General features: G+C 44.0%; 2 protein-coding genes across 2 annotated transcripts in view; both read right to left on the reverse strand.

Annotated features, from left to right (window-relative positions):
* Nucleotides 1-2,911: 2,911 nt before the first annotated feature.
* PIGM (phosphatidylinositol glycan anchor biosynthesis, class M) lies at nucleotides 2,912-4,183 on the reverse strand. Its single transcript, XM_006895455.1, has one exon. The coding sequence runs from the start codon at nucleotides 4,181-4,183 to the stop codon at nucleotides 2,912-2,914; it is 1,272 nt and encodes a 423-aa protein (XP_006895517.1).
* Nucleotides 4,184-9,292: 5,109 nt separating this feature from the next.
* The window catches only part of KCNJ10 (potassium inwardly-rectifying channel, subfamily J, member 10), a 38,343-nt gene continuing 19,814 nt past the window's right edge, over nucleotides 9,293-27,821 (reverse strand). Inside the window, exon 2 of the mRNA XM_006895456.1 lies at nucleotides 9,293-10,432. Within this exon, the coding sequence (XP_006895518.1) occupies nucleotides 9,293-10,432 (1,140 nt within the window). The remainder of the gene's footprint in view (nucleotides 10,433-27,821) is intronic.

Below are 27,821 nucleotides of genomic sequence, written 5' to 3' on the forward strand. Positions count from 1 at the left end.
CTATGATGCCATATCATTTAAACAGGACATATATTTTAACTGTATGAGTGCACACTGCAGATCAAAAGGAATGTAACAATAATTATTTCCTTTGGAGTTTATGGTCACATAATTTCTATGCCATGGAAAGAAGAGCATAATGAAGCCAGCAGTAACAAAAAAATGAATTCCATTTGGAGAGAACAGTTTTGCTAATGCAATAAGATTAAAATTACTGAATCTTCAAAAAGATTTTGCAACACTTTTGCACAACTGCAAAATTTTTTTACCTTTCAAGTAATTACTTAGTAGTTCCTTATGACCCAGCTATTCCACTGCTTGTAATACACCCAGAGAAAATGAGAACTGAGGCACAAACAAGACTTGTACACCAATGTTCATAGCAGCGTTATTCACTATCACAAGAACATGGAAACAGCCCAGATGTCCATCCACAATAGAATGTGAGAAATTATGGTACATTGACACATGCAGGAGCAAAGATTTTGTAAATCACAGTCTAACTTGCGAGGGACTGGAGAGCATTATGCTAAATGAACTTGGTCCCATAGGGACAAATCCTGTATAAAACCATCATTGTTGAAAGTGTATGAGGACCCAAGGGGGAGGAAGAGGGTGGAAGCAGAGGGGTAAGGATGGCCGGGGGGAAGTAATCATAGGGTTGAACAAATTGATGGATGAAGGGAGGGGTAAGTACAATGTATATGAATTTTATAAGTAAACCAGTATAAAATGGAAATTTTATTTAAAGAAAAGTCATTAGGTGCTGAGGAGTCATGTCTGACCCGTAGCAAGCTGAGGTACAGAACTAAATACTGCTCACTCTTGGGCCCTCAATTGAGGAGGACTCATCAGTGTCGACTTCATTTTACAGTCACTTTCATCGACATCTCTATGTGTACTTTAGGGGAAAATGTAAAACATATTATGGAAAGAACATGAAAGTTTGATCAGGCAAAATTCAAATTCAGCTCTTTCATTTTCACTCCCTCACTCCTTCCTGTCAAGTCACAGCTGACTCTCCAGCAAGTTTCCAGAGGCAGTAAATCGCATGGGAGGAGACAGCCAGCCCATTTTTTCTCTGTAGAGTGGCTGGTGGATTTGTACCTTAAATTTTGGTTGCCAGTGTAACTCCTTACCAATAGACTGCAGAATAGTTATTGTTATGTACCATGGAGTAGCACTGGTGGATTTGAACTGCATACCTTTGCATTGACAGTGCAGCTCCTTACCACTAAGTCACCATTGTTGTTGTTAGGTGCCATTGGGTACGACTCATAGTGACCCCATGAACAATATTTGAACCCTGTCCTATCCTGTGCCATTCTTATTATTTCAGACATACTTGAGCCCCTTGCAGTAATCAGCATGTCAGTCCATCTGGTTGAGGGTCTTTCTCTTTTTCATGGACCCTCTACCTTTCCAAGCATAATGTCCCTCTTGAAAGAATAGAGTTTCCTAACAATATGCCCAAAGTATGTGAGATGAAGCTTTTTATCATATTTGCCTCCAAGGAACACTTACTAGGCTACCATGTTGTTGTTGTTGTTATGTGCCGTCGAGTCGCATAGGTACTTGAAATCAGTGAATCATAAAAAAAATTAGAATTCATTATGACCAAGATCTATTGTTTCATTTTGTTTGGTGAGAGAGAACATTAAGTAAAGACCTGAGCATGTGTATCTTTTATCTGGAAAACTTGTTACAGATGATTGCCATCTTAGGGGGATTTTTTTTAGGATGGAGCTCTAGTTATGTAGTGTTTTACTTTATGCACTGTTAACAAAAAAGGTGAGCATTACCTGACTCTACCACCATTTTCACCAGCAAGAAAGATTTTTTTTTAAAAAAAGACTTATGACCTAGAAACTAAGGGGTCAGAATCAACTCAAGAGCCATGGGTTTTGCTTTGGGTGTTTTAAGAAGGAAGAATTGTGAAAATTACTTAGAGGTTCAAGCAAATCCTATTAGTTCTAGTTTTAAAGACTAGAAGATCCAAGCTTCTTAATTTTGGATTATCTACCACATTCTTTTTTTCAAAGGACTCTTTGCGATGGAAGACAATGTGTCCTTTAAGATTAAGCACAATTGAGAAATATGAAAGAGGTAGAAGTGTACTGAGATGTCCTAGTAGTTTGATGTGTGTTTATGAATGACTTCAAACCTCAAAAGTTAATATGTCTTAAAATGTATTAAGTGACTTAAAGATTGATGGATGGATTTAAATTTAATCCTTTTCATATGGAACTAAATGGTAGCTTTGGTTTGGGGATTTGGTACTGAAGAACAAGCTATAAAACAAATATACAAAACACAATTAAAATTCTTTAGGCTTTTTTTTTTGCCATTTTGTAAACCCTCACTTTTAATACTGAATTAAGTAATTTTCTAAACCTAATAAGAGTACTATTATTTCTTTGTATCTTAGAAAGATACACTTTAGGACATTCTGAGAGTTTCATAGCTGTCAGAAATGTCTTAGAAAGAAAAAATGAGGTTTAAAAGGTACAGTTTAAGTCAATAGGACAGACAGTACAACAAGAACAAACGCTGGCTTAGATTTTGTCTCTATGGAGTCTTTTTTTTCCCCTACAAAAGCCACTTAGCATCTGACAGTTTCTGTAGTTTCATTTTCAGACAATTTTTACTTGCAATCCTCTTCTGGATAAATCAGTCCTAGGCTTTTCTTGAACGTGGACCTAAATTGAGTCCCTTTTCTGTATAAGGCTAATAACATTTTCATTTCTGTTGGAATGTGGTTTTATGCTCCAAACAAAACTTTAAAGTACTTAAGAAGTTTAAGGAGGAGGGGGTAAATAAAAGCACATAAAACCCTCTCCCAAACTCTCTTCTGGTTCACACAGAATATGAAGAATGTAATAGAACTAGCAGAAAATCTGGAGCATTATTATCAATCATATTTGATTCTCACTGAAAAGGGTTCCTTCTTATAATGGGAAATAATTTGAATCAGGATGCAACAGTTGATAAGAAGGAAGAACAAACCAGCTAACCAAATAAACAGAAAGGTGTTCTGACCTTCAAACTCAAGAACATAGGCAGGAGCTAGCCACAAGCCTTGTCCTATAAACCATAACATTAGGAGAACCACAGCTCTTTTCCAAGTTATTCTCACTCGGGGCATCACAAGAGGCAGAAGGCAGAGATACCAAAGAAAGTACTGGGAGGTGCAGACTTTGTTAAAAGTCACAAAAATGGCTGTATGAAGAAAACAGCAAAAGGTGAGGTCTCTGAAATAGGCGAAGGACACTGCTGAAAGCAAGATGAACTGCGGCAGGAAGGCCGCAAGTCCTAGCGTGAAACTCCACTTGCTCTCCGCGGTCAAATACAGCATGTAGAAGTAGGGAGAAAAGTTGTGACGGATATCCCGCCTGGTCAGATGATAAAGGTAGGTGTGCTCCAAAAACTCCCAACCGTACTCTAAGTAAAAACCAAAGCTCAGAGCAATAAATGTGAGTCCAGAAACTGCTACAAAGAGCAGCACAGACTGACTGCACAACCTCTTGAGGAATTTGTTCAGACGCTCCTTGAGAGGACTCTGGGTCTGCTGGAAGCTTCGGGTACTGACGCGTTGTGGAGCCAGGCGGAGCGCTATGGGAAGGATGTAGGTCACCGGGTAGATCTTCATATGTACCGCGAAACCATAAAAGACAGCGGCACACGCCACGAGTCTTGTCTCTATGAAGTACAAGGCCATGAGCACCAAGGAGGCGACGATGGAGTCCGCATTACCTCGACTGGATACTGCCATGGGGAGGGGGTTAAGCAGCCAGAAGGCACAGTAGCCGCACGCACGCCGCTGGCCCAGTCCCTTAAGCAGCAGCAGGCGGTATATGAGGAAGGCGGTGAGGAGGTCGCAGCTGATAAAGAGAAACTTTCCGAAGAGCTCATGGAGGTAGATGTTGGGAGTGAGAAGCCAACCCAGCAGAGGAGTGTATCGGTACGTGGCCCGCAGATAAGGGGAGCGGCCTTCGGTGATGAAGCGCGCGGCGTCCGTGAAGACGTGGTAGTCGATGTCTGTATACCTGACGTGCAGAGTCCGGTCCTGAAAGACTCCGTAGAAAACCAAGGCAACTCGGGCAAGAAAGGCTACAGCAAACACGCCGGTCGGGGACACCTGCATGTTCAGGAACCATTCTTCCCAGTGCCTGTTCGAGCTCATGATCTGAGAGACAGCCTCTCTGGTCCAGGTCTAACGTATCTTCGAACTCCCAAACTTCCCTTTTATTCCCTACTTCACTTTGCAGGTGCATCTCCGGCCAGACACAGCAGCGACCGAAACGGTGGGCCGATGACTTCCGGCATGAAGCTCCGCCCCACGTTTCTTCCGGTTGGCGTCCCGAAGCCTGATTCGTCTGAATGGGCTCTCTCGGTTTCCGTTCCTCCCAGAGGGGCGGGATTTCCGTTCCCTGGGGCGAGCATAGGTCCTTGTTAGGAAGGTATCGTGTGGCTTTGACTCTTAATGATTAGCGGCATATTGATTGTGTATTTATGAGGGATTTTCCCATTTTTCACCCAAACTTCAATCAGCGGAGCCAGAGCTAATGCAGTATTTGTTGGGCAAATGTTGTATGGGAGCTTCACAAAGCTTCTAATGTGTATGTCAGTATTTAAGCCCTTTGTACTTGTCATTCCTTTCCCCGCCCCCCTTAGCTAGCCAGGTAAGAAACTTACTATCCTTCTGTCCACTCCCATCTTGTCCATTGATATAGGTTCCAGTTCTCTGTACTGGTAGTTCTCTCTAAGGTAGGTGAATTGGGGCAGGTAGAAGAGGATGTCTGCTCTGAAAAGCCGCGGAACACACTACTCTGCTACATACAGCCCTGTCCAGAGCCTACAGTCACACTGTGCCATATTTACTTGGCTAAGTAAATGCTTTGTTAAAGCGTTTGTCCCTCTGCTTTGTAAGAATTTTTTTGTGTCTCTCCTAGTTTGCCATCTGGACACTGAGTTCCATGAGAACAGAGTTTATCTTCTTTTCTGTGCCTCCTCATCTAACACATTGCCAGATTTATTTTACCCAGTCAGTAAAAGCTTCATAGTCTATGTTCCTCCTACCTGGTTTTATGCCGTTCCTCATGTGGTGGTCTAGTGGCAAGATCTGCCCAGCCAAAGGGGAGGCTGTGGTTTTAATTCACCATCTGTTCCACAGAAGAAAAATGGGCAGGCTCCTCCCGCTGGATTGTGTGCCTCTGAAAACCTGCTTGTAGATCAGGTCGACCTATAACTATCAGTCAGTTATGATTTGATGTACATAACAAATGCATGTGAACATTAAATGTTTATAGTTTGTGAATATGTATCAGCATCACTATGTACCAGCTGTGTAGACATTAGGGAAATCAGACTCCAGAATTTGAGGTCATTAGGTCAGAAGGTTGGGGTGTTATGTGAAATCCCCACACTTGAGACTGTTACCTGCCTATTTGGTGGTCTAAAGGATAATGTCCTTTTAACATGTGGGATCAAGCTCCCAGTTTCTAAGGACAGAAATAGAGTGCCAACAGGTCGACTGGCAATGAGAATGGAGCTATGGAACAATCTCCATGCTGGGAGGTTTGAATTTATGCTTGATGTTACCACACTCATCATTAGGGGAGATAAGGGATGGAGTGCTATCAGTGAAAAGCCTGGCCAGGCAGTCAGAAAGTCGGCTAGCACCGCCTAATTCAACCATCCTTTCCCAGAAGTATGCTTATGAGTTCAAGCCTCAATAGCACAGTGATTTATGGTTCTAAAAGAAGCTAGACTAAAGAACAGAGATTCATCCATTTTATTTAGTATCTTGTTCTGAACAGACAAAAATAAAATTCCCATACATATCTTTTTTCCCCTATATAAATCTGACCAGGTTTAGTCTTTAATGCATTGAATAGAAAAATCATCTCTAGATACTTCCCGCTTCAGTAGCACGGACCACTATTGAGCCAGGAGGCCCGTGCTAACTTTACAGCAAAGGTCATGTGTTATTTTACAAATAAACTAGGTTAGCTGGTACAGGTAAAGGACCAGGATAGCAGCCTTGGGGAGGAGGCAGTGTCCCTGGCTAGGAGCAGTAGCATAGCTAGCTCATTTGTCTGCTAAAACCTCACAGGGAAATTCCTGAATGGTCTTTTTAGCTGACAAGAGTTGGGGAGAATGTGGTGAAGCACAGAGCAAGGATTTCAGAAGCCTCTCATGGAACTGCACCATCTATTAGGGCAGCTGATAGCCCTGCTCGTCATTTCACACAAAGGCATCAAAGCCAAGGCATCATCATACTCCTCCCTTTTGCCTAAATGCCAAATTGAAACTGTTGGCGAAGATGACATTCTTTCTGGGCTTTTTCAGCCATTGCAAGAGGTTTGGTCTCTGCCATGTGAGTACCTGGGAGTCAACAATTCTTTAGGTCTGGTGTTTAGATTCTAGGCTTGAGGTTTCCCTTTAGTGCCTCCCATACCCATCCTAGGTATCTTTTCCCATCACATGTTTCACCTGTCTTCTGAAATCTCCCAAGGTATTTATCTTCTCAGTCATACAGTCCTCAACTTCAGGGCAACTGCCCACACCCTTGTGGAAATGGGGGGGGATGTACAGTGCACTTCAAACATAGAAAAGAGAGGGACACAGAGGATGTTTTTATTACAAAAGAGAAAAACAGCTACAGCAACAGGGCACAGCTGAGGTTGGGGGCCCCCAGTGTCAGTAGTGGATTCTGCTAGATCTCTGTGAATGCAGCATCCCCCCTCCACATTTCTCCCCATGTCCCCTCTTTTCCTGGTCCTATCAGAGTGCAAGGTGCATCAGAGTCTCAGTGCAGATGCATCTGTTTCTGAAGAGCATCTTAACCCTCCCTTTAACATCCTCAGACTAGGGAGCCTTTATCAGGCCTCTCATCTCCGTCTATTGAAGTCAGGATCACCTCACAACCAGGGTCTACCTGCCCCCTATGCTAAGGTCTCTTAAATATTTCCTTTCTGTACACTCACGTATATACATCTATATACATCTCTATATATTAGCTCTGTTTCTTTCTCTTTAGATAGTCTTTTCATGTGTATCCTATATGCTAATTCCTTGAGCCTCCACTCATCTCTCTTTTGCTAACCCAATATGAGTAATGCTAAGTAGATGAGTAAGAGTCAAGCGTTTTATTGACAGCAATAAATCCAACCTTTATATCTTAGGTATCTTCTCCCATCACGTGTTTCACCTGTCTTCTGAAATCTGCCCTCTTAAACTGTGTGCTTGATGCTTTCCTGACATTTCAAGTCTCTGGTTGGTATAGTCAAGGGGTTCATTTTTCACTTAGGATCTAGCAGCTTCCAACGCTTGTCCTGTAGCCAAGAGGATTCTAACTCAAAGGAGATGGAGAATCTCAAGAGTTATTTCGAGTTTATAGAGGGAGAGTTGTTCCTTAAGGGGAGACAGTACCAGATTGACTTAAAGTGCAACTTAGAGCAGTAGAGGAGGCTCAAAAGAGATAAGTCAGAAGATCTCCTCTTCTCATTTTGCTATCCAAGAAGCTGAAGAGAGTCTGGGGCCTTAGAATAGACAACAAGGGAAAAGGAAGAGATTTAGTCCTTCAATTGGGAAGCATCTGTATGCAGGAGAAATTAGATGTAGAATGACTTATTAATAGGTAAGAGTGATGCATACACACACAAACTTTTGTCCTAAAACATCTAAAGAATTCAGGTAAGTCTAATGTTAGATAAAGTTGAGGAGAGCCCAGAAATGGCTCTTTGTTTTCTGTTTCAAATTTTCAAGTTTTTCTGGTTCTTGTTTTCACAAGAGCTAGGGAGTAATGATGAGGCTGACAGTAAGTAGAGAATGATGGGTCTTCGTTTTAGGGATAGTTGAGTTCAAGGAGATATCAATGCTGTTGTAGCAGGTCCAACCTCAGAATTGTATGGGGTTCTCTGCAGAGCTCTGCACACAGAGCACATACATGTTCTAGCAAGCGTATAGCTTGTAACCTAATTGACTGAGCCCACTTCACATAAATTGCCAAGTTATTTCATTCCAAGACTATATGCCAAGCCACTTTGTGAGGGTTCCTTAGTACTTAAATGAAACTAGAAAGTAATCTTGAGATTTGGGATTTAGAAAAATCCTAGTGCTTATGCACCATTCCCTGACCGTGAGATCAGTCCCCTCCCCCACCCCCCGGTGAACAAGGAACGGCCTGAGTCTTAAGTGTCTTTTTAAAAAATGTGTCTGAAACTGCCTCCCGCCAATGGAAGGTAGAGTCAAGACTGATTTCTACTATTTTACAGCAAGTCTTAGGAATGGCTAAGGGAGACCATGGTTCTTTAACTAGGAGGTATCATTTCTTTCCCTCCAAGCATTGCCTACCAAGTAGCACTTTTTAGAAGAGCACCAGGAGGTACAAGAGTGGCTGCCAGCCCCAGAGTTAGGCTCCTGACCAAACCTTCACAAAGCATCACTGATTCCCAGAGGTTCTGTATAGCAGACCAGCAATCTGAGAATTTACCCATCCCATCTGTGGTTGCCTTCGCTTTCCCAAGAAATCTGCCTATGGGTCTAGTTTTCCGTCAGTCATCAGTGGTAGTTGTGTCTGTGTTCTCTGCTTCTCAGATCAACCCCATTTTTGTAGGAATAACAGTTTTTATGAAGGAAGTAGAAGCCCTAAGAGGGATCCACTTGACAACTAGGGGGAAAACAGGATAACCAAAGTTATAATCAGAAACTAAAATGGAAATTAATTATGCTACGGGAAAGCCTTGAATTCTTTCAACAAGGATTGATAGAAAGTCTAGCATAAATTGATTCCAGATTCCTACATTTCTCAGGGCACAGACTCCAAAATAATCATCAGAGAGACACTTGTCTCAGGAAATCTGCTAAGCGAGGGTGGGAGGGATAGGGATGGGGGGGGTGAAAAGAGTGGGGTTCCAGTCTCCAGTCACAGAACTTCTCCATGGTGACCAGGAGTGGGGATCTCTCCATCCTACTGCGTAGCCCTCTGCATGTGAGTCTCCAAGCATGGCTGAGGCCTTCTGAGCCACTTCAGCCTAATCCTCCCTCTTCTTCCCCCTTCCTGACTTAAGGGAGATATATGTGTAGTGAGGTGAGAGGGAGGAGAGAGGTGAAACAGGACAATGAGAGGGAAACTCCATCCCCAATTGGCCTAGATCACCCACCGACCAGTGGGTGAAAGAAGAGGGAGTGGAAGATGGGTGCTTCTGGGGCTCCAGTGGTGTCCCTTACCCAGGGTGCCAAAGGAGAGAGGGAAAGAGACCAGGGATGGGGACGTGGTGACCCAGCATCAGACATTGCTGATGCGCACGCTGAGGGCACTTCCCTCCTTCTCGGCTTGCTCCCTCAATGACTCCTCCAACTTGAGCTTTTCTGGGTCTCCGTAGCGCATGGTGCTGTCACGGAGGCCACTAGGAGAGGCCACTTTCACAACCTGGTCAAAAAGGCTGAAGTCAGCTATGTATTTGCCACTGGCTGACAGAGAGATGGCAGGTGTGAATTCATAACCCCAGAGGATCTCCTCGGGCAGGTAGGAAGTGCGCACCTGGCAGGTGGCACTCGTGGACTCCACTGTGCCACTGAGGATCAGCACCAGCTCGAAGTCCCCCTCACCACTGCGGAGGGGTAGATCCTTCAAGGGACTGTTCTCGTCAACCACGTGGTAGAAGGTGAGGGGCAGAATGAGGAAGGGGCTGTCAGAGGCTGTGTCTACTTGGAAAGTCACATTGACCTGGTTGAGGCGGATGTTCTCTCCCTCCTTGGTCTGGTGAGTCTGAAGCAGTTTGCCTGTCACCTGGCAGCCTATGAGGAGGCTCTTACGCATATTGGCAACTCGGATCATAAGGCAGGGTTTTCCGTTGTGGGAAGCTACCACCGCATGCTGGCTGAAGCGGATGGTCTCAGCACGCTTCTTGGGCCGGGCAATCTTGGCCAGGAAGGTCCCTGTGATGAAGATCTCCAGAATGGTGGTGAGCACCAGCTGGGCAATAAGAAGCACAATAGCCAGTGGGCACTCCTCACTGATGTAACGAAAGCCATAGCCAATGGTGGTCTGGGATTCCAGGGAGAAGAGGAAGGCTCCAGTGAGCGTGTGTACCTGTACCACACAGGGCGTATGGTTGGCTGGGGGACCCAGCTCCAGCAGGTCGCCATGAACCACAGCAACTAGGTACCACACCACACCAAAGAGGAACCAGGTGCCTGCAAAGGTCGCAGAGAAGAGCAAAAGCTTGTACCGCCACTGCATGTCGATGAAGGTGGTCCACAGGTCTTTGAGGTAGAGGAAGCGCTTGTCTGCAATGTGCTCCATCCTCACATTGCTGCGACCATCCTTCGTCAGGACTCTCCGCCTTCGTATCGCTGGGCCCATTAGGGGCCGGCTTTCTGTCTGAGTAGTCTGGCTGTAATACACCTTGGCAACAGATGACATCTGAAGGAAGCAAGACAGCATAATAAAAGTTATTGCATAAATCCATCAACTCCTGTCACCTCCCAGTGCAAAGAAGGAAGTAGCGTCTGGTTTAATGCTACTTATTTGTTCTTGGATCAATAAATATTTGTAGAGTGCTTGTTATATACTAGCATACCAGACACTATGCAAGGTGCTAGGGAGCTCTGGTGGTTAGTGGTACGGAAAGGCACTACTAACCCAAAGTCACATAGCTCAAATCCACCAGCTGCTCTGTGGAGAAGATGAGCAATCTTTCATGTGAAATTTACTGTCTCTGACAACCAACTGGAGGGTGAGCTATGAATCAGTTCCTACTCAAAGGCACATAACAATATTCAAAGTGCTGGCAACGAAAATTACCTCATCCTTGTACAAGGACTCAGTCCAGTGAAACAGACACATGTTTAATAAGCATACTGACTGCATTGCAGTCAGATATGTCTAATATTTAGAAGAAGAGATGCATAAAAGGAGTAACAAGTTCAAATTCCCTAATGGAGCAGGTGAGATTACAGAGATTTGTCCTGGAAAAAGTGCAGCCACAGTGCCACTTGAAGGCAAGGAGGACAACGCTGCTGCTTTATTCTTTGGGCCTGTAGCTAGGCAAGGCAATTCCTTGGAAAGGGGCATTATACTTGGAAAGATGGAAGGTCTGTAAAGGAGAGGAAGACCACCAATGAGGTGGATTGACACAGTGACTGCAGCAATGGGCTCTAGTGTGTCGGTGATGGTCAGGATGGCACAGGATAGGGCAGGGTCATCTGTTCATAGGGTCACTATGAGTCATACTCAACTCGATGGCACCTAACAACAACAACAACAAATCTCCAGTCATCACAAAACCACATCCTAAGAGCTCTAATTCTGAAATAAGACCACTCCTTACCTTCATGACTGGCACCAGCTAGAAAGGCTATCCTGCTGAAATCCTTCCAGGCCAATTTCTTTTAATACCCATATACCTTTAATTTCTTCTTTTTTCTCCCCTAATTCGATGTCCTTATTCAATGGTGACATGAAGCTATTCACGGGCCTCAGAAAATGGGGGGAAAACCCACCTATTTTTCCACCCTTTGAGATGTTCTTTGTCCAGGCCTTCTGACTCCTTTCATTGTACCAGTTGCTCGTGTGTGCTCTGCATTGGTTTTCATGGATCTGTTACTCTCAGGTATAGCACTCTACAGAGAGGATCACAGCTGAGACTGAGAGTTTATGCTTCATTGTTATCATCTGTGTTTTTTTTAAATCAGTCTGGACTAGGGTGGGGTGGAGTCAGAAGGGCACAGAAAGGGCTAGTTGTTATTCATTGTTTTCAAGTCAGATCCGACTCACAAGTGACCCCTCCAGCACATATTGAGAGGCAGAAAATAGCATGAGAGGAGACTGCCCATCTAACTCCCTCAGAGCAATAGCAGGTCAATTCAAGCTTGGAAGCACAACTTCTTACCTCTCGGCCACCAGAGCTCCTTAAAAGGGCTAGAACCCACCCCAAAGAAATCACAATGGTGGAGGAGAAACAACTTTCTGAAGCTTCCTGGTAGTGCTGGGTCATTTTTTTAAGGGCTGGAATAAATACCACACTGCAGGTGGCAAAATTGTATTGACTGAATCAAGTAGGAGAGTTAGTAATGTATATTAGTGTTTATGTTTGTGCTGTCTCAAATTCAAGATTGCTATTTACCCTAATAGTAGAAAGTGGGACAAAGCACTGAAATAGGAGACACTCTGTTAATACAAGGTGTCTGGCACCCCTGCCCAACCAGTAACTTGTACTTTTCCATCAGAGAAAGAATTTTAATGACTTGGACCTTTGACTCAGTTTAGTCATCAGATCTTCTGGGACGATACAGAGTGATCTCTGAGGAGTTTAGTCCTTCTTGGAGAACAGAAAAATCTATCATACTCTTCATTCCAAGCAATATAAAGTATTCATTTTATTCTTTTTAACAGTCCCCCTCACCTTTTATTCCAGGGCCTTGCCCCCTGGAAAATGCTAAATCATTTGAATCCATTTATGTACTCACTCGAGTGACCACTGAACTGGACACCAACAGTGTAGGATAATCCCAAGAGAGCTCAAAAGCAACCAGGATACTGGCTCTACACATCCCTAGCCCACTTGGAACTTTTGTCCAAGGGAGACAACGCAGCTGAACTTGCCACCCACTCCCTAAGATCTCTGGCTACTTTGGAGCAAAAGAAAAGCTCTGTATATCAGAAGTTAGAAGAATTCTCATGTAGAGCCCAAATAAAGTCTTATTTAGACATTGTGTTGAGAAAGGTGGTGGGTCAGAAAAAGAAAGGAAGACCCTCAACAAGACAGACTAACACTGTGACTGTAACAGTGGGCTTGTGCATATAAGAAATGGAGACTGTGGAACAGCATAGGGCAAGGTTCACATCTGTTGTTCATAGGGTGGCTGCTGTGAGTTGTAGTCGACTTAGTGGCACCTAAAAATAACAACCTTTTCAAGATTACACGTTAGCATATCTTCTCATTGGATCCTCAAACTCTTCAAAAGAAAAGCAAAACCTCTACAGAATATTTTTAAAAAGAAATCAAAGTGCATTTCACAGACTACAGGCAAACAGGTAAAAGAGTGATCAGAACATAGATTCGAGAATGAAGTATGAAGATTGTGCATACTTAGACATGGTGGGAGAAGGTAGTTGTCAATAAGACCTGGCACAGGTTTATGGTACAGGTTTCTCTGAGCATAATTACATGTAGTTGCACACAGGTCAAGCACAATTGTTCCTAGACCAATAGTCACTCAAATACAACACAACATATGGTTTAAAAAGCAGGAAAGCTATAATCAAGGTTGTCTTCTTTCACCGTACTTATGCAATATATACAATGAACAAATGATCCAAGAAACTGAACTATATGAGGAAGAATGCAGCATTAGGATTAAAGGAAGACTCACTAACAACTTGAAAATACAGATGACACAGTCTTACTTGCTGGAAGTGAAGAGGACTTGAAGAACTTAACTGATGAAGATCAAAGACTACAGCCTTCAATATGGATTACACTTCAACACAAAGAACACAAAAAGCCCAGGTGATCTGCTGGAGAAGGAGGGACAGTCTCCTCGTGTACCTGTCAGATCCGATTTGACGGTACACATACAAAAATAATAAAATAAAATTAAAAGAAAAAAATGCAAAAATCCACACAACTGGATAAATAAGCAATATCATGATAAAAAGGAAAGATTAGAGTGGTCAGTAATGTAATTTTTAATGTCATTTTTTAATGTCATAAATTGATGGGATACCTTTGACGTATTTCAGCAAACAGATGCTGCCTTGGACCTGCTTACCTTGGAGGACAACTACCTTGCCAACTGACTGGAAGAAATCCATCTCTCTTCTTATTAAAAAAAAAAGGTGAGCCAACAGAGTGTGGAAATTATAGCACAATATTACTGATAGCACATGTAAGGAAAATCCTGCTGAAGATTACTCAAAAATGACCAGAATGGTACATAGACAGAAAATTGCCAGAAATACAGTCTGGGTTTAGGAGAGGTCATGGCACTAGGGACATCATAGCCAATGTCAGATGGATCTTGGCTGAAAGCAGAGTGTATCAGAGGAATGTCTAACTGTATTTCATTGACTATTCAAAAGCATTTGACTGAGTGGATCACAACAAATTGTGGCTAACCTTATGAAGAATGGAAATCTCAGAACACATGGTGGTGCCCATGTGAAATAATACTTGAGCTAGGAAGCACTTATCAGACAGAACAGGAAACATTGCTGTTCAAAATCATGAAAGAGTGTATCAAGTATGTGTCCTCCTTACTTTTTAATCTATATGCAGAACAGAACATTCAGGAGGCTGGACTTTATGAATATGAAGAGGAATGTGGCATTCAAGATTGGAGGAAGACTCATCAACAACCTGTGTTATGCAGATGAAACAACCTTGTACTCCAAAACTGAGGATAGCCTGAAGTGCTTGCTGCAGAAAGTCAAGGACTGAAGTCTTCAATATGGACTGAAGTGGAACATCAAGAAGGCAGAGAGTCTCACCATTGGGCCAATTGGCAGCACCATGATAGAGAAGAGATAGAGATTGTTAACAATTTCCACTTGCTCAACTCCCCCAATGATCTTGGCACCAGCAGTCAGGAAATCAAAAGACAAATTGCATTAGGAAACTCTGCCATCAAGGATCACTCCAGAGTGCTAAAGAGGAGTGATGTCAGTCTAGAGACTAAGGTGCACCTGATCCAGACCATGGTTTTTGCAATTACTTGCTATCTATCAGAGAGGTGGACAATGACTAAGGACGACAAAAGAACTGGTATGTTCAAATTGTGGTGCTGGAGACAGTACTGACCATTCATGAGCTGCCACAAGAACAAATTGGTTTGTCCTGGAGAAGGTGAAACCAAGTTGTTCCTTGGAGGCAAGGATTTTGAAGCTCTGTCTCACGTACTTTGGGAATGTCACCAAGAGGGACCAGTCCTTAGAGAAGGACATCATGTTTGGAAGGATAGAGAGACAGCACAGGAGGAGATGGATTGACACGCTAACTGGGGTTATGGGAGTAGGCGTGTCAGAGACAGTGAGATTGGCTCAAGACAGGGCTGGGTTCAGAGCTGTTGTTTATAGGGTTGCTATGAGTCACAGGAGATTCAACAGCACATAACAACAACCACAGTGTCATTTTATGTGAATCCATAATCAACATCCATGAAAGCAGCAGTCAAGAAATCAAATGATTTACTGCTCTAGGAAAATCTCCAAAGAATTTCTTAACAATGTTAAAAAGCAAGACTGACATGCATGTTTGGGGGAGAACAGGAAAAGAGCGGACAGATAATGAATACTGTTGGAACAGATGAGGGGAGGAATGGTCCAAAAGGAATAGATTATTAGGTTATATATGCCAGCAATCTGGAATGAGAGATGCATTGCAACTTAGGGGAGGGGGAGGGAGGAGGAGAGAAGAAAATGTGCAATGAATGAATAAAAATGAAAAAAAAAATTGTTGAAAAGCAAAATGTTTCTTTGAGAACTAAGGTGTGCCTGGCCCAAGTCATGTGGGATTTTTTTTTAAATAATCTCATATGCATATGACAACTGGACAATAGCAAAGAATATTTAACCAGGGAAATGAACAAAACTGTCTTGGAAGAAATACAGCCAAAAAAGATGCCAAGACTTCATTTCACATACTTTGATACACAACTGCTACACAAATGCTGTTCTAATTAGAAGGCCTACCTCCTGCTCCCCATTCAAACCTCCAAACTGTCTATGGTCACAGTGCAGGATCCTTTTTCAAAGTTCAAGGAGTAGTTTAGTGCTATGGTAGAGTCTGCATATTTGAGTAGATGGAAGCTCTTGGGGTCCAAGAAAAGCCTTGATTATTGCTCTCCAAATTATAGTTTAAGATTATATATCACTTTACAGGTTCTAAAGGTAATTTGATCCTTAACACCATGAGATATATGGTGTAGTCTGCATATTTGAGTAGATGGAAGCTCTTAGGGTCCAAGAAAAGCCTTGATTATTGCTCTCCAAATAATAGTTTTAAGATTATATATCACTTTACAGGTTCTAAAGGTAATTTGATCCTTAACACCATGACGTATATTGGAAAGGCATCATTATGTGCTAAGGCTCAGAGAAGTTTGGCCCAAACCGGTCAGTGGTAGAGTTAGTACCAGAACCCAGATCTTTTGGCTCCATAGTTAAAACTTTTTAACTGTAACAACTGCTGCTGTGTACCCCAGGTTCATCCTCAGGGGTCTCTTACTCTCAGGAGTTGCCTTTCTAGCATCCAGTAGAGACAATCTTAGCTGAGACAGAGAAGATAGTGCCTGGAGCTTCTGGAGTTCTGTGTTAAGTCTCTGTATTCACAGGCACTAGAGATTTTGGCTACTGACTAGTCTCTTTGCTGCTTCTGGCTGTTATGTTTTCCGCCTCCGGCTGTTGTGTTTGCTATTGCCAGCCTTTATATCTGCCACCTCCAGCTGTTATCTGCAGCTCCCAGCTGTTGTGCTACCTCCCACAGTCAGGCAGCTTTGTTCTCCTTGGTGGTCAGAATCTGAAGTGGATAAACAATCACTACACACCACCCCCAAGCTGGCCAGGTCCCTGGCGGAGGAAATAGGCCAAAGCTCCCTGAATGGTTTGTTGCTGCCCCACCCAAAACACACACTCTTTCCTCTAGAGGGTGCTGTTTCCCAAAATCAGTCCCAGCCAGCTGTCAGAATGCTGAAGAGTTAGTGTCAGCGGTGGAAAGAAAGAGCCACTTTATGTCTTGAGGCTGGTGCAGGACAGGATAGGGCTCAGATCTTTTGTTTATAGGGTCGCTGTGAATCATAGTTGATTTGACAGCACAGAAGAGACTAATGATTGTTCTTTTTCTAAAACAAGGGTTAGCGCTATGTATAGTGAAGCCCAGCATGTTCTCTTGGATTCCCACTTACTGCTTCAGTCCCATAGCTCACCTAGGACTGGCTTTCTTCATCTAAAAGGATATGAATCATTAATTTCCCAGAATGAATATATTTATCCAAGCTTTTCTTGAGTAGGAGATCTGGTGGCCAAGTCTATAGCATGTTGTGCCACTACACAAAAGATTGCATGTCTCCAGTTATTTGAATCCACCAGTAGCTTTGAGAAAGAAAAATGGGCCGACCGTTGTGATTGAAAAGCATTGCAACTGACCGTCTTGGTAACTAGGTAGAGGGTTATCTATCCTTTTGGCAGAAAGGAAGAACTCTTATCAGCCCTCTCTCTGGAAAAAGCAACTTTAATGATAAAAGCTTGTTGTTGTTTTTGTTGCTGTTATGTGCTGTTGAGCACTACTCATGGCGAGCCTATGAACAATGGCTCTAAACCTTGCCCTTTCCTGAGCCAACATTACCATCTCAGACACACTTGACCCATTATTAGAGCAGTCATTGTGTCAAGCCGTCTTGTCAAGGTTCTTCCTCTTTTGTGCTAACCCTTTCCACCCTTTCAAACATGATGATGATGTCCTTCTCCCAGAACTGGTACTCCCTGACAACATTCCCAGAGTATGTGAGATGGAGTTTGACCATCCTTGCCTCCAAGGAGACACTTGGTTTCACTTTTCCTTGGTACAGACTTGTTCGAGAGAGCTTTAGGATACTAAAATCAGGATTAAAACTGAGTTGATGCCCCTATTTACTACCAGCACCTCAAAAGCATTTCATTTAAATATATTAACAAATCCTCTTTCTTTTCCAGCCTTCTCCTTCTCTTTGGTTCCCTAAACAGTAAATGGTACCACCATCCTCTCATTTAACCACACTGAAAATTTTGGAATCACCTCAAATACTTCATTCTTCATCTCAGCATCCATCTGACGCTACATGCTACATTTGTTACTGGTGTCTCCTCCCCTGCACCTTATGTCTTACTTTCTTCATGTCTTTAGTACCTTGGCTGAGTCACTGCATCAGCCTCCTACTCATCTCCTGTCTTCTTCTTTCCTCTCCCCAACTCCATCCTATGCTGCTACTGGATTACCCTTCTTCAGTACACCTCTTATCATGAATCAGTAAACCAACATCTGTCCAGTAATTCCCAAGGCTCCTTTGCCTTTTATTATCAGGGTACACTACACTGAATTAAGATTGCAGTCTTTATTTTGCGAATGAGAAAACAGATTCAGAAGCCTCATGTGACTTGATAAATTACGGAACTGAACTCAGGTCCTCTGTCTCCCCAAACCCACCGGCTCCTCATTATACTACACCTGCCTCCATTTCTTCCTCGGCCCCAAAACATGGCAATGCCTCCTCACTATATAAAATGGGGGAGAAAGCTCGGCCAAGCTTAATTTACCCTTCCACGATCTTCTGCTATCCTTGTTTCCTCTCATTTGTCTTCCATGGCAAGCTTCAGGCAAACCAATATTTCCGGCTCCTTTTACACACCACGTGCTTTCTTGTCTTCACATGATTGTCCTTGTTCTTCTTCCTTCCTGACCTCCCTTTTCTCTTGTCTCTACATATTCAACTCGTCTTTCAGAGCCCAGTTCAAATGGCCCTTCTCCAATTAAGCCTTCTCTAATCTCTTGACTGTAAGTACATTTGTTTTGTGCTATCAAATTGATTCCAACTCACAACAACCCTACAAAACATTAGAACTGTCCTTCAGGGTTTCCGAGGTTGTAATCTTTACCAACACAGACTGCCACATCTTTCTACCTGACGCTGGTGAATTCACATTGCCTGCCTTTTGGTTAGCAGCTGACTCAGCCCTGATATGTATACAAGGAGCTCTGGTGGCATAGGGCCAGAGCAGCTTTGCTGTAACCTAAAGGTGGCACTCTTCTGTCAGTTCCAGTCCACCAGCAGCTCTGCAGAAGAAAGACAGAATCTCGGGGAAATCACATGGAAAGACATCCTCCCATGCAATTTACAGCTTCCAGAAACCCGCTGGAGGGTCTGACTTGAGAGTTGTTTGTACTGTCGAGTTACCTGCAACTCATAGCGACCCCCTATGTACAATAGTTCTGGGCCCTGACCTATTCTGAGCCAATTCACTGTCTCTGACACACCTCTGAGTCTTGAACATACCATGGCCTGCCAAGAAAATAGGTCTGTCTTGGAGAGAGTGAAACCAAGTCTCTCCTAGGAGGTGAGGATTTTGAAGCTCTGCCTCATTTACTTTGGGCATGTGGCCAGGAGAGATCAGTCCTTGGACAAGGACTTCATGCTCACAAGGGTGGACGGACAGGCAGGAGAGGGAGACCCTGAAGAGATGGATTGATACAGTAACTGGGGTGATGGGTGTTGGTGTGTTGGAATTAGTGAGACTGGCTCAGGACAGAGAGGGGTTCAGAGCAGCTATACATAGGGTCCTTATGCATCACAGGTGACTCAACCAATAACACATTCTATGAGGTTTGGAAGCAGAAGTGGCATCAACTTCCTAAACAACTTGCCTCCAGAAACTCTATGAACCTTGATAAATGTCGATAGTTGTAGAGGGGCTTCAGGCCTTTTGTTCACAGGGTCATTATGAGTCCTGCTCCACTTGATGGCAGACAACACACACACACACACACACACACACACACACACACACACACACACCTACTCTCATTACCCCAGTTATGGTGTCAATCAACAACTCTGTGCCTGATTCTAAACATGGTACTGGAATTATGGAGATCAACCAATATACATTGTTGCCCTTGAAGAACTTACAATTCAATGACGAATGCAGCCATAAATCAGACCTAAAGCGATAGGTGCCATAAAGGACTGATGAAGTGCTGAGAGAGAATGAAGGGAGCACTCACTCAAGGGATGAGGACAAAGAAGGGAACTAACACTTATCTTCATTGAACACTTCTTATGCACTAGGTTAAATTGATATTTTTGTTCTTGTCAAGTTATATAATAACCCTTAAGAGCATTTCTGGAGATTAGGTCAGAAAACATACTTAGTATGTTTACTAACCAGGAGCTGAACTTTTCCTTCTCTAATTTATGCTTTCAACCCAAAGGCAGGTGGCTCAAATCCACCAGCTGGTTCGGGGAGCAAGGTGGGCAGTCTCCTCCCATGTGATTTACTGACTCTGAAAACATACTGGGGGCTCACTATGCGTGAGTTCTGACTCGACAGCAGTGTGTGCTGTTGTGTTGAGTCCGAACTGACTCATAAGCTAACCCTCCAGTGAGTTTTCAGAGGCCGTAAATTGCACAGGAGGAGAGTGCTCACCTTTCTCCTGTGGAGCAGCTGGTAGATTCCAACCATATACCTTTGGGTTGGCAGCTCAATTCCTTTCCATTAAGCCACCAGAGCTCTAATAGCAATGAGTTAGTTTTTTGTTACCTCACTGTCTCACTCAGGGAAGACTTTATAGAGAAAAGTGGCATTGGACTGGGCCTGAAAGAGTGGTAGGATTTGGTCCCTTGGAAATTCAGGAGCTAATGGGTAGAGTTGAAGCCTTTCCAGTAAAGGGAGAAAAATACTGAAAAAATCCAGAGCTAGCCAGAGAATAAGCTACCATTTATATTGGTGGGAGAGTTGAGAGCATATAAAAGATCTTATTAAGATAAACTGGAAAAAGAATTGCATTCCCTCACCCCGCAACACCCTCCTGCTTTGTGAGCAGCTTCATATTAGCCTTTAAAGGTTGGGTCACTGTGATGAGAGGTCACAAGCACAACTCCCACAGGATCCGATGCTCGCCGTTGGCTGCTTCCCTCATGGTGCTTTAGCCTCCTGGGCACCCTCTCACAGAGCCATTAGGTGATTTCTTCCCTCCTCTTAATGTTGTTTGCTTGAAGAAAATGAAAGGCGAGAGATACAGTAGGTTAGGATGGGGAGGACTCTTTCACTGAAAGCTGACTTTAGACCAGCACTTCGCATTTCATCTTTTCAACAGCTCTGTAAAATACAGCTTACTATCTTCATCATTCCTACTGAGGAAACTGAGGTTCAGAGAGTCCCAAGTGACACAATTTATAAACGGCAGAACTGGGATTTGTACCCAATTCTAACTAGATCCAAAGACCTTTGTCACGGTTGCTTCAGGTTAATAATAGACTGAATTCAGCATTCAACAGAAAAGGTGACACCAGAGCATGTTGGGAGATTAGCAGGAGCCAGCCTGGTGATAAAAATACTCCCCAATAGTGCAGTCGGTATGCTGATGGTTGGAAGCATTACTTTTCCTTTGTGATTGCTTTGTCATAGATTTCTTCTCATTTACCACCATGTCTTTAGTTTCCCCATTCCCTTCTCTTAGTCTTTCTTCCCATCTCTCCTATCACCTGTGCTGCTTGCCCCTCTTGTATTTTATCTTAACTGATAATAAATGCCTTTCCTGTCACTCCTGCTGTTCACTTTTCTTTTTGTTTCTTTATTCCCTACACAAATTTGAGTTACAACAAACTGCACTTACAACCCTTTCTTTTATTTTTGGTGGGGGGCAGGTAATTTGATGATGTAATTATTCTCTTGTCAGTCTTTAAAGAAAAATAAACTTTATTAGGATACTGATAATAAGCCAATATAATGGGAGGATATGGGGAATGGGGTATTTACTGTTGTCAGAACTGACTCCATAGAACCATCAGAAAGGAGTCCCAGGGCTCTACCTGTAGAACTGCCCATAGGGTTTTCTCAGCTGTAGTCTTTACAGAAGCAGATTGCCTGGTCTGTCCTCCTATAGACCCACTGAGTAGATTCAAACTGCCAACCCTGTGATTAGCAGTCAAGCACTTAACCATTGTAGCCACCAGGGCTCCTTAAACAGTCCTGTTGCTGTCAAGTCTATTCCAATTCATGGTGACTCCAGGTGATGCAGATTTAAAAACAGGATCAGAAAGGGAGCAGTTTCCAGGAAGAATAGAAGTGCTCCTAATGGTTATTAACTGCTCCACTTATTCCAAATTTGAAGGTATTCCTGAAACAATCACTTGTGGATAGAAATAGGGAGAAACAGTACCCATGCACTCTCTGCCCCAGCATGTATACATCACACTCAAGTGCCGTGTGTTGGGAGGGCCCTGCACACACAGAGATTTTGTGCACAGTGCGCCTCAGAACCTGAAGCCAGGCTGGTCTTTAAGCCTGCATGTATCCTTAGACAGCTGAACAAGGTCTATGTTCATGCACAGCATCCTGGCTATGGAAGAGAGATCTTAAACAAAGATGCTTTAGAGCCTGCCAGGAACTAAGAGGCCACACACTGCCTGCTGGAAAGTATGTTGGAAGGAAAAGCAAAATGCTCAGGTGCCAGTCTCAGTGCTGCCACCGACTAGCTGTGACGTGGAGCAAGTCACTAAACCTCTGTCACCTTTAGTTCCTTAATTGTGAAGTAAGGAGGTTGTATTCATTCCACACTCCTCAAACAAGGATGTGCGCCAAATATGCCAGATAAATTCAAGGTCATGGGATCAATGCAATGTGTCTTCCCAAAGTATCAAAAGACATGTGGCATTGGGAAAAGTTTCTGTCAAGGACCGCTCCAAGGCATTAAGAAGCAATGTCATTTTCAAGACTAAGGTATACCTGACTCAAACCATGGTCTTTCTGATTATTTGCTGTGCATCTGAAAGTTGAATAATGAATAATGATTACAGAAGAAGAACCGATGCCTTTGAATTGTGGTGTTGGAGAAGAGTACTGACTATCCCATGGACTAGAAAAAAAGCAAACAAACATGCCTTGGAGATCTAAGGTGCTCCTTGTGACAAGTACAGTGAAACTTCATCTCACATATTTTGAGCATGTTGTTAGGAGGGGCCAGTCCTTATAAACGGACATCATCATTCTTGGAAAGGTGGAAGGTCAGCAAAAGAGAGGAAGATCTTCAACAAGATGGATTAGTACTGGGACTGTAACAATGGGCTTAAGTATGTGAGGATGGCACAGGACAGGGCGGGGTTCAGGTCTGTTCACAGAATTGCTATTGTAGTTGTAACTCAATGGCACCTAACGACAACATCCTTTTTGCTCAGAGATTTTGAGGGAGAACATTATATAATACTAAGGAAAAAAAAATAATGTGTGATAGCATAGAATGCAAATTCTGCATCATCCTAGAACTCAAACAAATTTTCAAGATACCCACAGTGTATCTTACAACTTGTAACCTGTTCTTTATATCTTTTAGGGTGTAAGTCCCCTCTCCCTGACCTTCCACATGTTTCAGGGCACATTGGAAAGCTCGCGGACAGGTAAAGTCACTTCTTACTTTAGCCTGAGGGTCTTCTGTCACAGTGGGCCCTACTGCTCCCATGGCCTCAGTGGAAGGAGGAGGCCACCACTCAGCCTCCTCTCACCAGCCATATTTATCTCTTCATTGGACACCAGTTTCAAATTGAATTGGGAGGTCTGACCTTAGAGGCCTCCAGAGGAGATCAGCTGCACTGGGGACTGAAAAGAGGCATTTCTGGGCTTACAAGTGTTCTTAATGAGAGAGGGGTGGGAGGACAGAAGAATAAGAGGCAGGTCAGTAAGAAAGACGCTGCAGGATTATGTAAGTTCTCAAGGTTGGAAGAAGAATGGAAATGGGTTTGAGGTTCTTTTCAAACTCGATGTCTTTATTCATTAATCTCCTTCCTGCCCTGCCCTGAGGAAAACAAACAAATAGAAATGGAGCCAGAGGCCCACAAATCTTGAGGTGGGAAAAAGAGGGTAGTGTGTGTGCCCATGGCCTGACTTTCCAGCTGAGTCACTGCTCCCAGGTCTCCCACCCTCTGGTCTCCTGCCTCCTGCCCTCCCATCCTGTAGCCCCAGCCTGACTCTGAGGCCCGGGCCCAGGGAAGAATAGGCTTTTCTTCCCTTGTGTCAACTGTTTGGAAAGTTCTCATCGTGTGATTAAAAGGAAGGATGAAAGCCTTCAAAGGATTTCCTGGGAGCCTGTGACCTCTGTCTGGCCTTTCTGACCCCCCTGTGTGCTTTCCGGTCAATAGGGAGGGACAAGAGATGGGACCATGTCAAATGTTCTCAGTCTAGATATCAGCCTGCCCCTTCGCCAGTATAGGCTGATCTAGACCATTGCCCCTTCGCCCACCCCAATCTCTAGGCAATGCCTTCTGTCCCGTGAAAGAGGGGATTTGTGTTCCTGCAAAGACCTGCCTTGAGGGTGGCATCCCGGGACCCCTCTTTCCCAGGCTGGCAATGGAGGGTGACTTCCTGGCATTGTTTCTTTGATAGCCTTCTCACTCAACTCCTCACTCTGCCCCAGCACACCCCCTCCCCAAGTCATCGCCAGGTCACAGTGTCCGTTCCTAGCCATTCTCTGGACCAAAGGACTGTTGTACATCTTGTACTCCAGGGGGCGGGGGGGGGGGGTTGGTCCTTTGTGAGCAGCTTTGAACCAAGCAGAGTTCATCTGAGGACAGAGGCTATGCCACTGCCTTCTCAGTACTGCTCCAGCAATCCAGAACAACTCACTGCACGGCCCTGTCTTAAGGGGGCTGCTAGCCTCTACTTGGAGATGTTAATCCATCCCTCCTCCCCTTTTCTCATCTGAGGGGCCAGAAAGATCAGTAGTCCAATTCAGCTGAATGGAATGGTATGCCTGGAATGAGCTCCCTACATGGGCACTACAGAAATGTTCTCAGAGGGTCTGGACTGGGTTAGGTAGAAGCAGGATGATGAACAAGAGGAAGATGTCTGTGTGTTGAGGAGCTCAGCTTTGTATATCATTTTTACCATGGTTCTCTAAGATTATCTAAGCCCTAAGTTTCTCCATAGAGAGAATTTATACACAACTGTTCTCTAAGGATATTGGCTGAGGGCATCTTGGTATATAAGTTAGCAGTATTCTTCTGGATGGAGTTCCTTTGGTAGAGTTCACCTCAACCCCTGTCTTAGCTGATCCTCATTGGAGGGAGGTTAATAAGGCTGAAGGGAGCTCTGGTGGCCTAACAGTAAGAAGCTGCATTGCAATCCCAGAGGCACATGGTTTGAATCCACCAGCTGCTCCGTGGGAGAAGGATGGGCAGTCTCCTCCCCTGTGATTGCTTCTGAAAACCCACTGAAGAGTCAACGATGGCTCAGCTCTAACTCAATGGTACATAACAACAACAACAACAATAATAAGGCTGAAAGAAGCTCTAGTGGCCTAATGATAAGGCACTCTGCTGCCAGTCTAAAAGTACATGGTTCAAATCCCCAGCTGCCCTCCTGGGGAAAGATGGGCAATTTCCTCCTGTGTGATTTACAGCCTCTGAAAATGTCCTGGATCATCAGCTATGAGTTGGTTCCAACTCAATGGCACATACAACAATAAAACTGAAGATGAGTGGTACAGGGGGAGGAGCCAGAGGGACCAGCCTAAGGAGCACAGAGATGAAGGTGCCAACAGTCCGCTACCCTCAGTCTCCTCAATCTCATTCTCTCTCATTGCCATTGGATCAGAACTGTCTCATAGCTGACCTACCAGCAGATTTCCTGAGGCTATAAACTGCATGACAGGAGACTGTGGATTTGAACCTCTAGAGAGGTGTAGTCTTTGGATTAAAAATGCAGCTTCCTATGACTAGGCCGCTAGAACTCCCCCAATGATAAGTAATAGTGGTGGTTGTTACATGCTGTCGAGTAGACCCCAACTCAGTGACCATGTAAGCAGCACATCTGCACCCCGCCCTATCCCACATCATCCTCTTCATCTTTGATATATAAAATACAGTCATTGTGGCTATCCATGTTGTTGAGCTCTTTCCTCTCTTAGGTTGACCCTCCAGCTTTCCAAGCATAATATCTTTTTCCGAGCTCGGCCCCTCCTAACATGTGTAAAGTATGTGGGACAAAGCTTTACCATCCTTGCCTCCTAGAAGCACCCTGATTGCACTTCCTCCAAAACATATTTGTTCTTTTGGCAGTCCATGAGATGCTGTTATGTGTCAGGTCACCAGCGACTCATAGTGCCCTACGCACAATAGCTCTGAATCCTATCCTGTCCTGAGCCAATCTCATGTCTCTAACACACCTGCCTCTACTACCCCAGTTACTGAGTCAATCCATCTCATCAAGGGTCTTCCTCTCCTGCATTGTCCTGCAAGTTTCAGGATTCACCAGGTGCCTGTGAGGGTCCAACTCTGCTGTAGGTTTACATCCCGACCGCCAGGGGGCAGGGCTCCCCAGTCCCATGGAGCTGTTCTGGCCTGTGCCGCTTGTATTCTCTCATAGGCTCTCACTACCTCCCCCTTCCACCCAGCCCACTCCTTATATTATTAGATTGAATTCTGATGGCTTTGTAGTAAAGAGTTTTGCATTGCCCACCCAAAGGCACAAGGTTCCAATCCACCTGCTGTTCCACGGGAGAAAGATGGGCAGTCTCCACTGGTGCAATTTACTGTCTCTGAAAACCCACTGGAGAAATCAGTTATGAGTCAGTTCCAATTCAATGGCACACAACAACAACAATTCACAAAGCAGAGTCCCTGGGCAGTACAAAGGCTTAATGCATTTGGATACTGACTGAAACATTGGTGGCTCGAGCCACAAAGATGCCTCTGAAGAAAGTTCTGGAAATCTATATATTAACTTTAAAAACGACCCAGCCATTGAAAGCTCTATGGAGCATGATTTTTTCTGACACACACAGGAATCAGTCCAACACACATGAGTCAGAACTGGTTCTAAGGCAAGTTTTTCTAGCAGTGGTGTGCAAAGCATTTTAGAAACAATCTCATTTGATCCACACAACTACCCTGGGTGGCAGTTAAAGCCACAGGAAGCTCTCTCCAAGATTAAGGCTGACCTTCCAGTCATTCAATCCAAGGGCATTTCTCAGTCTTCAACCCCAATATTTTCTCTGTAGAACTTGCAGCTGACAGTGAGCCTGTCCATTCTTGACATTCTTTCTCCTTTGACTTTTATTGCAATATGGTAGAAACCCATTGACCCACGTTACAGACCTTGACAAGCCATTAAGTGGCTCTGCCACTTCTGGGTTTTGTGATTTGGGCAAATCACTCTAACCTTCTGAGCCATAAAGTTCTATTTCCCTTTCTGGAAAAAAGGAGTCTAATAATTCTGACTTCACAGGGGTGATGAGAGAACTAAGTGAGACCAGATATGCAAGAGTACTTTACGAATTGTTAAGCACTCTATCCAAGCAATTAACTGCCTCTGAAAACTCACCAGATGTTCAGCTATGAGTCAGTTCCGACTTGATGGCACTTACCAGCAACAGCACCAACATGCATGGAGAATCCCATTGCGACTCTCTGACATTGTTCTCCAGGTTCTCTGCCTCTATTTACTTTGGAGGCTGCTCTCTTGCCCTCATCTCTCCCTCTCTCTTTAAACTCCAATGTTTCTCTAAGATCTATCCTTGGCTCTCATCTCTGACTGCTTTTCTCTCCCCTTCTCAGCCATTTCAACAACTCTAGTTTCTACTGGACCTCCACCTTATATATTCATGTAAATATCTCATTGCCATTAAGTCAGAACTCACTCATAGCTGACTCTCCAGTTGGTTTTCAGGTCAGCCCATCTTTCTCCCTCAGAGCCACTGGTAGATTAGAACTGCCAGAGAGGCAACACCTTTGGATCAGAAGATCCCTGCCCATGTATGTTGTTGTTGTTACATGACATCCAGTCAACTGAGGCTCAAAGCAATCCTCTGGACAGCAGATCTGAACCTTGCTCTATCTTATGCTATCATCACCATTACTGATATACTTGATCCCATTGTTACAGTCACCATGTCAATTTATTTTGAAGGTTTTCTTCTCTTAGACTGGCCCTCCACCTTTCCATGCATGATGTTCTTTTCTAAGGATTCATCCCTCCTAATAGCATGCTCAAAGTATGCGAGACAAAGTCTCACAAACATCCTTGCCTCCACAGAGCACCCTGGTCACACTTTCATCCAAATATCATTGTT

Source organism: Elephantulus edwardii, unplaced genomic scaffold, assembly GCF_000299155.1.
Source record: "Elephantulus edwardii isolate Elephantulus edwardi_28Jun2011 unplaced genomic scaffold, EleEdw1.0 scaffold00168, whole genome shotgun sequence".
Classification (NCBI taxonomy): Eukaryota; Metazoa; Chordata; class Mammalia; order Macroscelidea; family Macroscelididae; genus Elephantulus; species Elephantulus edwardii.

Excerpts from the sequence above, each read along its gene's own strand:
- PIGM (XM_006895455.1), bottom strand. The coding sequence starts at position 4,183 with ATGAGCTCGAACAGGCACTGGGAAGAATGGTTCCTGAACATGCAGGTG.